This window comes from Chrysochloris asiatica, unplaced genomic scaffold, assembly GCF_000296735.1.
Source record: "Chrysochloris asiatica unplaced genomic scaffold, ChrAsi1.0 scaffold00138, whole genome shotgun sequence".
Taxonomy (NCBI): Eukaryota; Metazoa; Chordata; class Mammalia; order Afrosoricida; family Chrysochloridae; genus Chrysochloris; species Chrysochloris asiatica.
This window is the reverse complement of record NW_006408656.1, coordinates 7,510,411-7,527,219: the sequence shown is the minus strand read 5'-3', so window position 1 is coordinate 7,527,219 and position 16,809 is coordinate 7,510,411. Positions and strand designations below refer to the sequence as shown.

General features: G+C 45.5%; 1 protein-coding gene across 1 annotated transcript in view; it reads right to left on the bottom strand.

Moving 5' to 3' along the window:
• The window catches only part of FAIM2 (Fas apoptotic inhibitory molecule 2), a 43,206-nt gene extending 39,575 nt beyond the window's left edge, over positions 1 to 3,631 (bottom strand). Inside the window, exon 1 of the mRNA XM_006870067.1 lies at positions 3,535 to 3,631. Within this exon, the coding sequence (XP_006870129.1) occupies positions 3,535 to 3,549 (15 nt within the window). The 5' untranslated portion in view covers positions 3,550 to 3,631. The remainder of the gene's footprint in view (positions 1 to 3,534) is intronic.
• Positions 3,632 to 16,809: the final 13,178 nt, after the last annotated feature.

Genomic DNA, 16,809 nt, shown 5'->3' with positions numbered 1-16,809 from the left:
TTTTTTTTTTTTTTTAAGTTTTTACTGTGAATTGAGTGATAGTTTACATGGGAGAACATCAGCTTTACATTCATCCTATCGTATTTTGTTTTCATTGCAATGATTACAATTCCCTCTATGCGTCATCATTCAACATTCTATTCCCTCTGGGTTTTTTTTTCTCTTTTTTAAATGTATACCAAAATACTCAGGAATACGCAATCATTCAAACACCCAAAGGGCATACCCTGCAAGCCTGTCCCCTGGATGTGAGCACACAGCTCTTCTCCCTCCATGAGTCTAGAGTCCCCAGCCACTCTATCTTTCCACGTCATCATCTCTGCCTCTATCTCTGGCGTCGCTGCTTCTCTGAATAGGGTCTCACACTCTGCTCCTGCTTTTCTCCCTTAATGCTCCCAGGGTCCTCTGCTCCTGGACTGCAAGATTAACCACTCCTCTCTTTTTGCTATAAAACGTCTACCTTTACAGTTGCAACAATCCCAATCAGTCCTGATAACAATTACTATTTAACCACAGGAGTCGTATCCCCATCTCTTTTCACCAGTCCCATTTAGATAGGTTGAAAACCACTCAGTAGAGATTCTACCTTCCCCCACACCCTCTGAAACTAAACTCCCTTTTAAAAACTTGTAAGCCAGTCATTTTGTGCCTTTACAGCAACCCCGTCTCCCCTCATTTTAGTAGCCAATGTCTAAGTTGCCCATCCCTATCAACCCTGTGTACAGAGGCATGATCCCTCTGCATAAATAATTCTTAAGAGAGAAAAATGCTCAGGTAAGACCCCTTTACTAGTTAAGTGGAACTAGTTTTTTGCTTTTATGAAGACTTCAGGGGACATTTTAAATTTAAGGATTAAAAGTGATCTCAGGGAAATGTTTTGGGAGTTCATCCAGACTCCAGAAAGTATGGATTCCATGTGAATTTGAAATTCAGTTCAAGATTTTCCCCCTTTTGATCAAGACTCTTCTATAGAATCTTTGATTACAATGTTCAGTAATGGTAGTCATACATCATCTAGTTCTGGTCTCATGATAAAGACAGTTGTTCATGGAGACAATTAGCCACACATTGACTCTTGTTTTTAAATGAGAGAACTGAGAATCAGAGAGAAATGACCTGTCCAAGGTCATAGAGTCATACACAGCCTGCTGGAGCCTGGGCTCCTTCCACTGGGACTGGCCTCCTCTGGTAGGGCTTGAAATTGCCCTGGGAGGATGGATAGGGGGACAGCAGGAAGGTAGAAATCGGGGAGGAGACAAAGAGGAAGACTGTACAGTGGAGGAAGGGCAAAGGATCCTGGTTAAAGGCGTGGTCTGGCCTCATCCTACCCAAACCCCAGCCTCTCCCTCAGACCAAAGCCAAATCCCAAAATGCTACTGCTAGAAGGGACCTCAGAAGGCACCTAGTTCAGCACCTTCCTTCATTTTACAGAGGAAGAAACAAGCCCAGAGGGAATTGTGCCAATGGCAGTTTGGACCTCAGATGTATCCCCTGCCCCCACAGGTTCACCTTTTGCTTTGGTGAAAGGCTATGAGTTCTGAGAGCATGAATGGTTCAATCAGAGAAGGAAAGATTGGGGTGAAATCGGTGGCAATGCCATGAAAGCAGAAACAGTAACAAAAGTGCAAAACCTTAGAACATAGGACTTAGGTCCTATTCCAAAATGAAAATGTTAAATTTGAGGGGCCAGTGAGGAGGCTGCAGAGAGGACAATTTTGAGTCTGCCCAGAGACAGGCAATGATCAGAGGGCCTCTGGTTCCACTTCATCTCTGGGCCCACTGAGCTGGAAGAATTTTTTTCCATCCCCCAGAAAGCCTGTGAGTTGGGCCAGGCAGGCTGGGTCAAGAGGCAGAATGAATGCATTCATCCAAAGACAAGAGGCCTCATCAGCAAAGCAACTGGTGGGTACAGGGTGGGGCTAGAGGAAGAGGATCAGAAAGGGGGGTGTCTTCATTTTCATCATAGTGAACACTCTCCCAGCCTTCTTCAGGAAGTGACCCAGAGACCAAACCTGGGAGGAGTGAAGCCTTGGCTCATCAGCATCCTTCCCCTCCCAAACCCTGGTATCACCTAGATCAGAAAGGTTATGCCCAGGACAATTCATCCCACCCACAGGACCCAGCCCACCAGAAGGCACTCTGAGCCCAACCCTAGCATTCACACCTGGGAAAATGATGATCACCTCTAACTTCTGCCTTGTACCAAAGTGCAGGCTCCTCACCAGCCCCACCCTGTCCCTCCAGCACTTTGAGCCTCCAGGACTTTACCTCTTCCCCACATCTGGCATTTCCAAGTGAGGCCTGACCAATGGCAGGAGGTGGCATCACCCAATGACATCATTTGGAGGTCTGAAGAGCTTAAAAACAGGGAGAGGAGGGTCTGAGGACCCAGTAAAGATGCCATTGGCTCTGAAAATTCATCTTGGTGACAAGAAGGCAAGTGAAAGCGGAGAGCAGGACCCTACCCAGAGAAGTAGTGATGCCAGAGATGGAGGCAGAGACAATGACGTGGAGAGATGGAGTGGCTGGGGACTTTAGACCCAGAGAGGGAGAGGGGCTGTGTGCTGACGACTGAGGGACAGGCTTTCAGGGTATACCCTTTGGTTGATTGATGATGCATGGAAGGGATTGTAACCATGGCAATGAAACGATATATGCAATAGGATAAATGTAAAGCTAATTAATGTTCTCCCATGTAAACTATCACACAATTCACAACAAAACATTTAAAGAAAAAATGAAGGCAAATGAAGGGGAGGTACCTGTGCTAGTTTCTCTGCCTAATCCTTGGCACCCCCAAACAGAGGTCCAGATAACCCTCCTTCTTTGCCCCAGGCCCTGGTGGTTGTATAATTCCACAGGCTGTTGATGTTACGTAACTCTATTAGGCCAGCAAGTCTGCCCCAACCTCCCATAAAATTCTAGCTTAAAACTGGGGGTGGGGGAGACTTGCTGGGCTCATCCAATCTCATGGCCCAGTTAAAAACAAAACAAAATATTAGAGCATCTTGATGCAGGATTGCCACAGTAACTCCCCAATCACAGGAGATGTGTCCAGATGTAGAATAAAACCAGGACTTGGGTGGGGAGTGTTTTTGTGGAGGATATGAAAGATGAGGATGCAGTGATTGGGTTTGGGATTAAAGGGTTGGACCAGAGGGGATGACCCCATAGGCAGTGCCCCTTGTGGCTCACCAGGCATACATACACACACTCACACACTGGTTACCCAGGCCCACTCTTTGGGGGGTGGGTACCTGTGAAGAGTCCTATAATGGCAAAGCATGGGGCAGAAGGGAGACAGAGGAAGACCTGAAAGAGAGGAGAGCCTAGTGGGTAGGAAGAAGTCCTGATCCATTCCTTCAAATGGTCCTTTTGGTCCCCTGACTTCAACAAGGACCACAGAGGATCCTTTGCACAACAGCCAGGGGAGGATGCTTAGAGTGGTCCAGAGAACTTGCTTAGGATGATAAGGAGGCAGGGAACCCGAGGATGGAGGATGGAGGATGGTGCAGGCGGGGGAGATGCCCGTACCTTTCCCTGGGTCATGGTGCCGTCTTTCTCCGGGATGGGGTCCCTGAGGCAGGGGCGGCCGCTTGGGTCACCGCAGCCTGCGTCTCTCCTTTCTCCGCGTGGGTTCTAGCAACATCCACTGCAGCTGGGCCAGGCGGGAGCGTACCATCCGGGAGAGGGGAGTAGGGGAATGGGCAGAAGGAGGAGGAGGCTGGGCCTGGAGGATGCAGCGGAGGATGCTGCGAATTCAAGAGCAGATGGGGGAGGAGGAGCGTTCACCACCCCTCCCGGTTCTCCTTTCCCGGGGGACAGTGTAATATAGCGCTGCGGAGCAGCCCAAGTGGATGAGTCCGCGGGGGCAGGAGAAGGCTCGGTGACACCTGACCAGCTGATGCTGCCGGCAACTGAGCCGAGTATCAGGGCCTTATCTCTCCATCATCTCTGCCACTGACAGACTGCCGCTGAAGTTTTTTTCCTCCTTCCTCTTTGGATGCGGCTGGTTTGTGTTTCTACTACCTCTTCTCTCATCTTTATTTCATCATCCACTGAATAGTGGAAGGCCCTGACGACAGTCGATCCTGTCCAACTTCAAGCAAGGCTCCTGGGTCCTAACTTCCTATGGGGCCTTTGGTTAAGCTGTGTAGGCACAGCTCATTGCCTCAGTTTTCTCACCTGCGAACTGGGAACAATAAACTCACTCCTGATTGTGTCTCGCATGGTAGAATGAGCTTCTGTTGCTTCAATCCTTTCAAAGTGTTGGGACATTTGATCAGATCTTTTTGGAGACTCCTCTAGTGCCAACTCAAAGACTCTCCACCCCCTACTCTGCCTTCTCTGCCTGTCTTCTCCTCCTTTCCCTTTGCTATGTCTGTTTCACCCCTTCCCCTTGTCCTTGGCACTCAGCAATCACCGGACTCAGCAACAATTGCAGTGTCACTGTGGGGTTTGCAATCTCAAGAACTTGGCTCAAGTCCCAACTTGGTCACCCACTAGGGCATGTGACCTTCCTAAGACCCTTAACCTCTCTGAACTGCAGCAGCCTCTCATGAAAAGGAGGATAATAGCAGGACCGTGTCCATTCTAGACTGATTATTAGATACTCTGCTTATGGTGGTGAAAGTAGTTTGAAGATCACAAAGCTTGTGAGTTACTGTTATTTTTGTTAACTGGGGACTCTCTTACCAGGGTGACTCAGACAGCTCCAAGGGTCTGGAGGTCAGGACTCAGATATCTGCCTAAAAAAAGGATCTGGACCTTCTAGATGAAATGAGAAACCAAGATCTGGTGCAGGTAGGAGTGGCTAGATACCTCTACTTTCCTGTCATCTCAGATGTCACCTAGAGAACTAATGTGCATTGGACCCAAGCTATGGCATTTTCAGTTTCCTCATATGCATGCAAGAGCTGGACAATGAATAAGGAAGATCAAAGAAGAATTGATGCATTTGAATTACGGTGTTGGTGAAGAATATTGAATATTCCACGGGCTGCCAGGAGAAAGAATAAATCTGTTTTGGAAGGCGTATAGTCACAATGCTCCTTAGAAGTAAGAATGGTGTGACTTCATCTCACATACTTTGGACATGTTATCAGAAGGAACCAGTTCCATGAGAAAGACATCATGCTTAGTAAGTAGAAAGCTCAACGAGATGGTCTGACACAGTGGCTACAACAATGGGCTCAACCAAAGGAATGATTCTGAGGATGGTGTAGGACTGAGCAGTGTTTTGTTCTGTTTTTGACCAGGTCACTGTGTGTTGGAACCAACTCAACAGTACCTAACAACAACATCACACTTAGTAGTTCATCTTACTTTCAACTGACCTATTTGAGCTCCATATATCCCCATCGCAGCTAAGAATGGCCACTCTTCCCCAACTTAGAAAGTGAGTGTTCCTTAAGCATTCTTTTCTCACCCCTTTCTCTTGCTTATGTTGACACAGAGGCTGCATCAATAGGCTTAAATGGTAGGGCAGGGTTTCACTATGTTGTACATAGGGTCCCTGTGAGTCAGAGCTAACTCGAGGGCACCTAACAACAATGAAGACTGACCAAAAGGAGGGGCCTTTGGTGGGTAGGTAAATTATCAAAGTCCTTATTCTACCTCTACTCATCCTTGTCCTCTCACTCCATAACTACCAACTCACCCACAGTTAAGCCTGGGTCTCCCTGTCCACGTGGCTCTCTTGTTCCCATAAACTCACCTCCCTCTCTGTCTTCTCTGTCTTCCTCCCTTCTCAGCCCATTTCCTTGATTTACTTTCTCTCCACCTCATGTACACAGTCTACACCCTGTCCACCCATTCACATCTCCTGTCCCCTCTGTCTTCTTCTCCCCAGCTCTTCATCTCATAGGCTGGTTTCTGCCTAGTTGTTCTCAGTTCTGTCCTGCCCAATCCCTTATGCAACTGAGTTCAGGATGTGTTTCCCTTCTCCTATTTGACAGCTCAAATGGCACCTTCTCTAGGAAGACTCCTTGGGCTGTATTAGGGACTGAACTGTGTCCCTCAAAAATATGTGTTGTAAATCCTAACCTTTATGCAGAGTCTTGAGTCCTGCTGTGGTGCTGTAAGATAAGCACTGAACTACTAACAATAAAGTCAGCAGTTCAAACCCACCAGCCATTCCTTGGAAACCCTATACAGGGTTGCTGTGAGTCAGAATTGACTTGATGGCACTTAACAACAACAACATACAGAGTCCTGGTGTGGTGCTGTAGAATAGCATTGGACTACTAACAGCAAGGTCAGCAATTCAAACCCACCAGCTGCTCCTGTGAAACCCTGCACAGGAAGACTGTAGAAGAATGAATGCATTTGAATTATGGTGTTAGAAAAGAATATTAAAAGTATCATGGACCATCAGAAGAATGAACAAATCTGTGTTGGAAGAAGTATAGTCAGACTGCCTCCTTAGAACTCAAGATGGTGAGACTTCATCTCTCATACTTCAGGTGGATTATCAGGATGGACCTTGGTAAAGTGGAGAGTTGATGAAAAACAGGAAGACCCCCAAGGTGATGGATTGGCACAGTGGCAGCAGCAGTGGGCTCAAGTGTAACTACAATTGTGAGGATGGCGCAGGACTGGGCAGTGTTTTATTCTGTTGTGCATAAGGTTGCTATGAGTTGGAAGTGACCTGATGACACCTAACAACAACAACAACAACAATGTACAGGGTTGGCTAAGAGTAGGAACGGACTCAAAGACACTTACCTACAACATGTTGTTTCTGAGGAGCCAGCAGGTGAGCTTGAACCACCGACCTTGCCATTCAAACTGACTTTACAGTCCAGCACATTAACCCACAGTGCCACACCAGGACGACTAGCAACAATATACCTCTGGTTATAATCCCATTTGGGAATGAGCTGCCCTTGTTATGTTAATGAGTCAGGCAGGATTGGTGTAGGGTATATTTTGAGTCAATTTCCTTTGAGATATGAAAGAAATGAAACACAAGTTAGCAAGTAGAGATGGGGAAAGAGAGATGCCAAGTCCTGTGGAGACCTGGAAATCTCCAAGAGACCAGGAAGGATTCCTGGTGTGGCACTGTAGGATAAGCACTCAACCATAAGGTTGGTTTGAACCATAAGGTCAGCCGTTCAAAGTCACTAGCCACTCCTTGGAAATCTTATACAGGGTTGCTATGAGTCAGAACTGACTCAATGGCACTTAACAACAACAACAACAACAACAAAGGGATCCAGAAATAAGATGAAGAGCCAAGCACCTTCTTCAAGAGCCAACACAGAGAAAGTCTTACCCTAAACTTAGCACCCTGAATTTAGACTTCTAGCCTCCTACACTATTAGAAAATTAATTTGTTTATTAAAGTTACCCACTTGTGGTATTTCTGTCATAGCAGCACCTCGACAACTAAAACAATTCCTTGTCTAGGTTAGATGTAATTTCATAGCATCTGGACATAGTGCTTGTTACATGGCCCTGTGGAGTCCTTTCGTCTCCCCATTAGACTCTAAGAGAGCCTGTCTGTAGCAATCTTTGTGTTAGTAGAACTGAGCACATTGCTAGGCATGTGGAAAGTATCTTGCTTTTAATATTAACTAGACATACTTATTCAGTTTGTATGCTGAGCAAATAATCCAAGAAGCTGGGTTCTATGAAGAAAAACATGGCATCAGGATTGGAGGAAGATTCATTAACAACTTGAGATATGCAGATGATACAACCTTGCTTGCTGAATGTGAAGAGGACTTAAAACGTTTACTGATGAAGATCAAAGAGCACAGCCTTTGGTATAGATTACATCTCAATGTCAAGAAAACAAAAATCCTCACCACTGGACCAATAAACAACATTCTTATCAATGGAGAAAAGATTGAAGTTGTCAAGGACTTCATTCTTCTTGGATCAACTATCAACATTCATGGAAGCAACAGTCAAGAGATCAAATGACATATTGCATTAGGCAAATCTGCTGCACAAGATCTTTTTAAAGTGTTGAAGAGCAAAGATGTCAGCTTGAGGACTAAGGTGTGCCTGAACCCAAGTCATGGTATTTTCAATTACTTCATATGCATGCGAAAGTAGGACGGTGAATAAGGACGACCGTAGAAAAACTGATGCTTTTGAGTTATGGTGTTGAAGGAGAATATTGAAAGTGCCATGGACTGCCAAAAAAAACCCAACAGATCCGTTTTGTAAGAAGTGCAACCAGAGTGCTCCTTAGAGGCCAAGATGGCCAAACTTCGTCTCTCATACTTTGGACATATTGTCAGGAGGGAACAGTCGCTGGAGAAGGAGATCATGTTTGGTAAGGTGAAGGGTCAGAGAAAAAGAGGAAGACCCCCAACAAGATGGATTGGCCAAGTGGCAGCATCGATGGACTCAAGCGTGGCAATAATAGTGAGGTTGGCCCAGGATTGAGCGGTGTTTCGTTCTGCTGAGCATAAAGTTGCTATGGGTCGGTACGGACTCGATGACACCAAACAACAACAACAATAATAGACATGTGGCATTACACAAAGCTTTGGCATTTTCTTTTGTGTGGGAGTTCTGCCTGTTCCTTCTCCCCATTTACTCTGCTCCAGCCACACAAGTCTCTTGGCTGTTCCTCTTAGCAAGTTCCTAACTCAGGTCCTTTGTACTTTTCGTGTCTTTTGCCTGGAATATCTTTTAGATGGCTACCTGGTTCCCTCATTTACTTCATAGCTCATCTCAGACATCACTTTACCAAAGGAGATCTTCCTGATCCATATGAAGTTAGAAGGCTACCAGAATACCCCCGTCTAGCACATTAGACCTGGATTGATTTTTCTCTACGGCAATTGTCACCTTGGACATCTATCTTTTGTTTCATATACTCTGTCTCCTTCCACCTCCTTCTACTCCCTCATCAGATTGAGTATCAGCTATATTAGGACAGAAATTGTATGTATGTCACTGCTTTATACCCATGGCCTACACTCATGCTTGTCATAGAAATAATAGGTTCTGATGCAGTGCTGTGGGATAAATCACTGGACTGCAAGGTTGGTTTGAACTGCAAAGTCGGTAGTTCAAATTCACCAGCTGTTCCTTGGAAACCCTATACAGGATCGTTATGAGTTAGAACTGACTCCACCAGCACTTAACAATAAATATTTGGATGAATAAAGTACAACATTGCACATTCCTCAGGCATTTGACATTTCCTGTGCTGTGATGTTTCTTAGATGTTGGACTTTAGTACCTTGACATTACCCACAGGTATACCTTGTTTTATTGTGCTTTGCAGATACTGATTTTTTTAAAAAAACAAATTGAATATTTGTGGCAACCCTGCATTAACCCCAGTCTATCAGCCCATTTTCAGCACAGTGTGTGCTCGCTTCATGCCTCTGTGCCATATTTTGGTAATTTTCACAGTATTTCAAGCTTTGTCATAATGCTATTGCACAATTACTAGACTACATATGACGTAAACAAAGCTTCCATTTATTTGTTAATTTTTAACTTTATTGTGGATTGGGTGAAGGTTTACAGCGTAAACAATTTTTATATGCACGGGAAAACAAAAAATTTGTATGACTCATTTTACTGTGACGTTCACTTTATTACAGTGATATGGATCTGAGCCTTCAATATAAGAGCAAGTAAAAAATATCACAAGGATAAGATGAAAATCATAGAAATCTTTACTAAACAAAATTATCAAAATGTGAAGCTGTTGTTTCTCAATGTATCTTCCATCTACACTTCAGAAGGTGGTGTTTCCATCTCTTTAACCCTTCCCTGAAAAATTCTGTGCTCTTTGATTAACACCACATGAAGACAGCAGTGTTGGCATGCTTGAGGGACTCAAATCATGTTCCCTTTAAATGTTCTTTGAATTTAAGGAACTAAAAGAAGTCTGAAAGGGCAAGATCAGGGCTGCAGGATGGATGGAGAGAGGTTTCCTAACAAAATCCTCATAAGACAGCTCTTGCTATTCTTGATGAATGAGCAGATACATTGTTGTGATGGGAAAAAAAATTCCTCAATACATTTTTCCTGGCTTTCAAAATAAATTTTATCATCAGTGCAACTTTCAGTTTTCTTAAAACTTTTTCTTAATAAACCCATGACCGTCCTGTGATTCTTGAGAAAATCTATCAAGATTAACCCCTTGGGAATCCCAAAAAAACAGTCACCAAACCCTTCTTAGCTGGCTTTTCTGTCTTGAACTTAACTGGCTCAGCAGATGCCCTCAGAAGCCACTGTTCTGATTGACTGTGTCTTTTTAAAGGTGCTATAATGAGACTATCACAAACATATTACTGAGGGTTCTTGTCTGCAGCCATTCACTGATGGCAGAGAAGTTTAAATACGTTTTGTTTAGAATAAACCTGTACATGTATGAACTGGAACCCTAGCAGCAGTACTTTTAAACCTTCTTATCCCCAAGGTATGCCTGCATATGTTTCCATTTTGTGGTCCTGAGACATTAAGCTGATAGAGGAACATTTGTCTAAATATTACTCCAGCGTCTGGAGGCAGTTGTGTGGTGGTCAAGAGCTAAGCAGCCTCAGTTCACATGTCAGCTCGTCTACTTAACAGCTGGGTTGACTCTGGAAAAGTTCATTCTCCCCTAAAGCCTCATCTTCCTTGTTTGTAAAATGGGGGATAGTGACGGTATAGACTTCACAGAGTTGTAGAGAGGGCAAAATGATCATATATGTCAAATGTTTCACATGGCACTCACACATCATAAGCTCTCAGTGTTCACTCTTAGTAATTAGCCTCAAGAGTTTAATGAAATCATTTGTTACCAACCTCTGTCATAAGACAGCCCAGTTACATAGTCACTTGTTTTATTTGTTTGCTTATTCATTCATGTCTGTCATATGTGTTTGTGTGGTACACTGTGGCAGAAGCTCTTGTGATTCAAAGACAGACATACAGCCTTTCTTCACGACGGATGAAGTCCATTCCAAGGACCCCAGCCCTCTGCAGAAAGGGAGTGAGCAGCTCTGGGGAGGAGTGGGCAGGCATGAGCTAGAGGAAGAGGTGTCTGAGAGGAGTTGAGAAGTTATTATTGCCACATCCTTGAATCCTCAGTTAGGGCATGAACTGATTTCTGTCAGCCCCAGGTGGGGAAGAGAGGGAGTTTCAAGGTTTTATGAGCAAGGGAATGACATGTTCCAAGTCATGCTTCAGAAAGATCAAATTGCTATAGTAATTTTTGCTATTATAGCGTTTTCTTAAACAGGAGAAAAATGAAGGGTTCGTCTGAGAGCACCGTGTGGGAGGGATTGAAGGAGGGAGAGACTAAAGAACTGTGAGGAGCATGGAGGCTTTGTGAATGAGGTTCTGAGCACGGATGCTGGAGCAGGCGCCTCCGCTCAAATCTTCACCCTGGGCAAGACAGTTAGCCTCTTTGGGTCTCAGTCTCCTCACCTATCAAATGAAGGCTGTGAGAACTAAATAAGTTAGTAATTGCAAAGCACTTGAAAAGTGTTCGGCAGATAGCAATAGAAAAACAAGCCCAACCTGCTGGCATCAATTCTGACTCATAATGACTCTCTAGGACAAAGTCGAACTGCCCTGTAGGGGTTCCAAGACTGTAGTCTTTACAGAAAAGATTAGATTATAGAAGCAGTCTGCCACATCTTTCTCCCAAAGAAAACCACTGACTTTTCCGGGTCATAGTCAAGCACTTAGCTGCTGCCTCACCAGTGCTTCGTGGCATATAGCAAGTGCCCTATACATTTTGACCATTAAAAATAAAACAAGGGCAGAAAAGATAGGGAGAAGCAGATAGCTTGGGATAAGGTTGACAGGACTTAGAAGAGCCCAGATGCCATTATTAAAATGAGAGGCAAGAGCTGATGTTCAAGTGGGATCAGGTTGAGGGGCAGTGCCCATGGGATGCCCAGGTGGAGGTGTCCTGTAGGCAGTTGGCTTGAGGCTCCTGATGCCCAGGTGAGAGGTCTGGCAGGGCCTCTTCACTACCCAGCTTCCTGGACACAGGTCCATTGTATTCCGTGCTAATGCTATTTCCTTCTGCCCTGGACTCCTCCTGGGTCTTCTGGAGTTGAGTGGTATGTGAGGGCCCTGGTGCTAGGCTGGATTTAATGGTGGTTTGGGACTCCTGGGCCCATTAGCATGTATACAGTTCAAATAACAGGAGTAAGTAACCAGGCCAGCGTGAGAGTAGACAGAGATTCAAAGGCTACTGCAACAGTGTTTTCAGGGCCACTCTGTAGGTGGTGGGAAGTGAGGAGGTTGTGGGTCTATCCGTTTCCTCTGTGTCCTTTCAGGTGCTCACCATGACGGCCCAACCCACTCTGGTTCTACTTTGGTGGCTAGCCAGCTGTTTGGGGAAAGTGCAGGCCAGGGGAGGGGGCCAAGGTGTGTATGGAAGTGAATAGGTCTCATTTTATAACCCTAGAAGTAAAAGACCAGAGAGGCTGAGTCACTAACACAAAGTTACATGGCATGCTGGGGCCGGCCGGTCAGGGGCAGAAGAGTAGACTTGATCCCTGCTCAGGAACCAACCCCTGTAGGGACAAGCAGTCTGACAGAATTTCAGTAACAAGACTCAGATTTGGGGTCAAGAGAGGACCACGGTAGTCCTCAGTCTTCCTGCAAGAATAGAGTGGTAGGCACAGTCATATCTCCCCAAGCACTCTTCTCAGACCCTCACCGATACGTCCACCCACAAACCCATGCCCAGCACCTGTGGGTGAAGAGGGAACCTGTGCTGCTGAGGCCACTGATGGAGGAGGCCCAGGTCACTAATGACAGGCAGGTTTCTCAGGGTGAATCACAAAAGGTGGGTGATCCAGGAGAGTTCAGGTTGTTCCTAATGTGCCCTGCTGGGTGTACCTCAGCCATGGCAGGTCCCAAGCAAATGTCCCTGACCTCCCACCCCAACACTGCTATCCAGACTGGTTCTTCCTGTCTGCTCTCTTTCCCCACCTTCAGCAGCCATTCAGTGGAGACCCCGACTCTGCTGTGCTGATCAGCCACAGCCTGGTCGCACAATCGCTGTATGTTGGGGTGCCCTACCTCTCCACCACCTCACTCCGTGACATGCTGTCCCTCTCCAGATACAATCTCCAAATCACAGGGACAGGAAGTCTTTGTAAACATCAACATCCTGAACCACCCTTCTACTGTCAGGGATTGCTAACTACAGTGTGAAACTCCATACCTTTCTCTTATTTCTCTCTACCCTCCAACTGCCACCCACTCTTTGGCTTTTGTTGGGAGCTGAGATGGGAACTCTCACAGCTAAGCGGAGCAGCACTTACTGAGGGCATTGTACATGGAATGCAAGGCCCCTCACCTCCAACCCACCTGCTCTTGGCAGTGTCAAGTCCATTCCACAGCAGGGCTGGTCAGCTCCCCTGCAGAACATAGTCCTGGAAAGAAGAGGAAACTGGTCAAGTTCAAGTCCAGGCTGAGCTATTCATTTGTGGGAGGTCCTTGAGTAGTCATTTCCTTTGTCTGGATCTTGGCATCTGTACTTGTTTTGGAGTGAATTGTGTCCGCTTAAAACATGGGTTGCAAATCCTGGCCCCTACACTTACTAATGTAATCTCATTTGGTAACAGGGTTTTCTGTGTTATGTTAATGAAGGCATATCAGTACAGGGTGTATTTTAAACTGATCACTTTTGAGATATAAAAAGAGCAGATTAGGCACAGAAGCAAGGAAGCAGAAATGGACAAAGATTGATGCCACATGGAAATCACCAGGGAATCAAGGAAGAAAGACTGAAAGAGACAAGGATTTTCTTCAAAAGTAGGCAAAGAAAGCCTCCCGCTTGAGCCTGCACCCTTAATATGGACTTCTACCCTCCTAAACTATAAAAACAGCAACAAACTGTGAGAAAATCAATTTGTTTATTAAAGGCATCACCATACCCAATTCCTGGGATGGTTACACCATCTGTTACCATCACATGTTGTGCTTTCCCAGTAGATGAAAAGCTCCTTAAAGGTAGAGACTGTATATTGGGTCCTTCCAGACCACGCACCATACCTTGCACTCGGTAGAGTTCAGTGGGGAAGAACACGAACTTTGGAATCAGATTCCTTTGAAGCCAAATTCTGACTTTGTCATTTACTAGATGAGTGACCTTAGACGAGTTGCTAAACCTCTCTGAGCTTCAGGGTCGTCATCTGTAAACTGGACATTAATTTGTTCTCTTAATTGGATACTTTTTGGTGTGGTGCTGTAGGATAAGCACTGGACCACAAAGTCAATTTGAACTGCAAGGTTGGTGTTTCAAACTCACCAGCCACTCCTCAGAAACCCTTTATGAGTCAGAACAGATTTGACAACACGTAACAACAACTAAAGTATCGTGGATGGCTGGAAGAACAAACCAATCTGAATTGGAAGAAGTACAGCCAGAATGCCCCTTAGAAGCCAGGATGACTAGAGTTCACCTCTCATACTTCGGACATATTATCAGGAGGGAGCTGTCCCTGGAGAAGGACATCATGTTTGGTAAAGTGGAGGGTCAGCAAAAAAAAAGGAAGACCCCCCCAACAAGATGGATTGGCACAGTGACAGCAGCAATGGGCTCATGGGTAGCAATGGTTCTAAGTTTGGAGCAGGACAAGGCAGTGTTTCATTCTGTTGTGCATAGAGTTGTTATGAGTTGGTACTGACTTGACAACACCCAAAAAAAAACAACACTACACATCAAATATTGGTGTAGACACAGCGGTGAGCAGGAGAGATGAGGTCCCTGCTCTGTGGAGCTTACTTTTTAATGAGAAATGGTAGTGATTGTGAGGGCTGAATGAGCTAACACATGGACAGAGCTTAGCACAGTGCCTGGCACCTGGTAGGTGTAACCATTGAGAGTGGTTGTTATGAGCATCCACCCAGAAACAAGTACTTGGATTCACTGTGTGAAGAGAGTATATATAGTTGGGAGATCAGAAAGACTTTGAAGGAGGTGGTTTTGAACTACATCTTGAGGAAAAGAATAGGGTTCCTAGCAGTGGGGAGGCCCTTCAAGGGACCAGAATGGTACAGGAATAAAGGACTAGAGGAAGGAAAACATGAGGCATCAGCTTTGTATTTAATCCCATGAGTAAGAAGGCCTGGCCTAGGATGAGGTTGGTGGCAAGACCAGCCATGTTCACAGGTACTAAAAACAACTGCACATGAGGTAGGGTTTCAGGGACCTTCCCCACATCTCAGTCTTCTACCTTGACTAAGACTACACCAGGTTCAAGAGTTCACTATTAGAAATTCATTCTTTTGGGTAAGCATTCAGCCTCCATGGGAGAGGGGCAAACTATCTAAAGAGGAATAATACATTCATGGGTGGTCCCAGAACATGAAGGGAGTGGTGAAGAGAAGAGAAGGGAGCAGGAGAGAGCCAGAGGATCTGGTGGGAGCTTTCAATGTACCAGGCATGTTTCCATCTGATGTATGACCTCAGCTGGCAACATTAAGCCAACATTGTTCATACCTGACCCAGCACTGCTCAACTGTAAAGACTGGCCTGGGTCTCTGGGGATGGATGCATGGGTATTAGTCTACCACGAACCTGTTTATCTTTATGTTCACCTACACAGGACACATTGCCCTCGCTGTAATGCCCATGAGTTAAGAGATGCTAAGTCCAGGCAGCAATCAGTATAGTTTGGTCCAGTAACTTTGTGGGTAACTCCTGCTATTTGTAACTGGGTACCAACAGCCATTCACTCTAAAAATATCTACTCAGCACTGCCTTTGTGCCATGCTGGACACCAGGAATGCAGAAGTGAGCAAGAGATCCAATCCCTGGCCTCATGGTGTGTACAGTCTAGAAGGAGACCAGAGCTTAAATATAGAAGACCATATAACTATACGTGGTGGTGAGTGCCCTGAAGTAAAAACTCGCTTGCCTTGAGGGCTGTCCAGTTGACACTGACTTATGGAAACTCCCTGTGTGTCAGAATAGAATTTCTCCTTAGGGTTTGCAATGGTTGAAATTTTTTGGGAAGTAGATTACCAGGCCTTTCTTCTGATGCACTTCTCGGTAGACTTGAGCTACCGATCTTTTGGTTAGTAGTCAAACACATTAACAACCACTTGTGTCACCTGCAGAACGTTCCACGACAATAATTTAGATTGAGGGGGTTAGGAGAAGCCTCCAGGAAACCTGAAGGAAGAGGTGAAGTTGGTGAGGGGAGAGCATTCTAAGCAGAGAGAACCCCACTGGCAAAGAATGGGAAAGAGCTTGAGGTATTAGTTTTTGATGAAGGCCAATGGGTGTGGAAGAAGAAAAGGAGAGATGTGCAGGCAAGAGGGAGGTAGGGAGACCATACCTTGCTTCATAGGCAGGTGAGGACTTTGGGAAGTCATGGAGTGGAGGTGGGTGGGCTGATGAGTACTGAAGGCAAGATTACCAGGAAGAGGTAAAGGCAACTGGGAGAGGTGGAAGTGGAGGGAATCCAGGAGGAAAAGATCCAGGATTTGGTGAAAGACTGCCTAGCAGCAAAAATTAGAGAGAGGGAGAGATTTCTGGCTTGAGCAACGGGGTGACGGTGGTGTTGTCGAGTGGAGTAGCTCCATGTGGTAGAGCAGAATAGCCCCATAGAGTTTTCTTGGCTGTAATCTTTTCAGAAGGAAATCACCAGGTCTTTCTCCTGTAGAACCGCTGGGTGGGTTTGAACTGCCAATCTTTCAGTTAGCAGTCGAGTGCTTAACTGTTTGTACCACCAGGATAGATGGATTTATTAAAGACAGAGGAGGGAGGGTCTGGGTAGTCTCTGGAGGTTTTCCATAGTTCCCAAGGGACCTCAGTTTAATCCCAGACCCCATCATGCTCCATCTGTGTCATGTGACTTGGGCAATACTAAG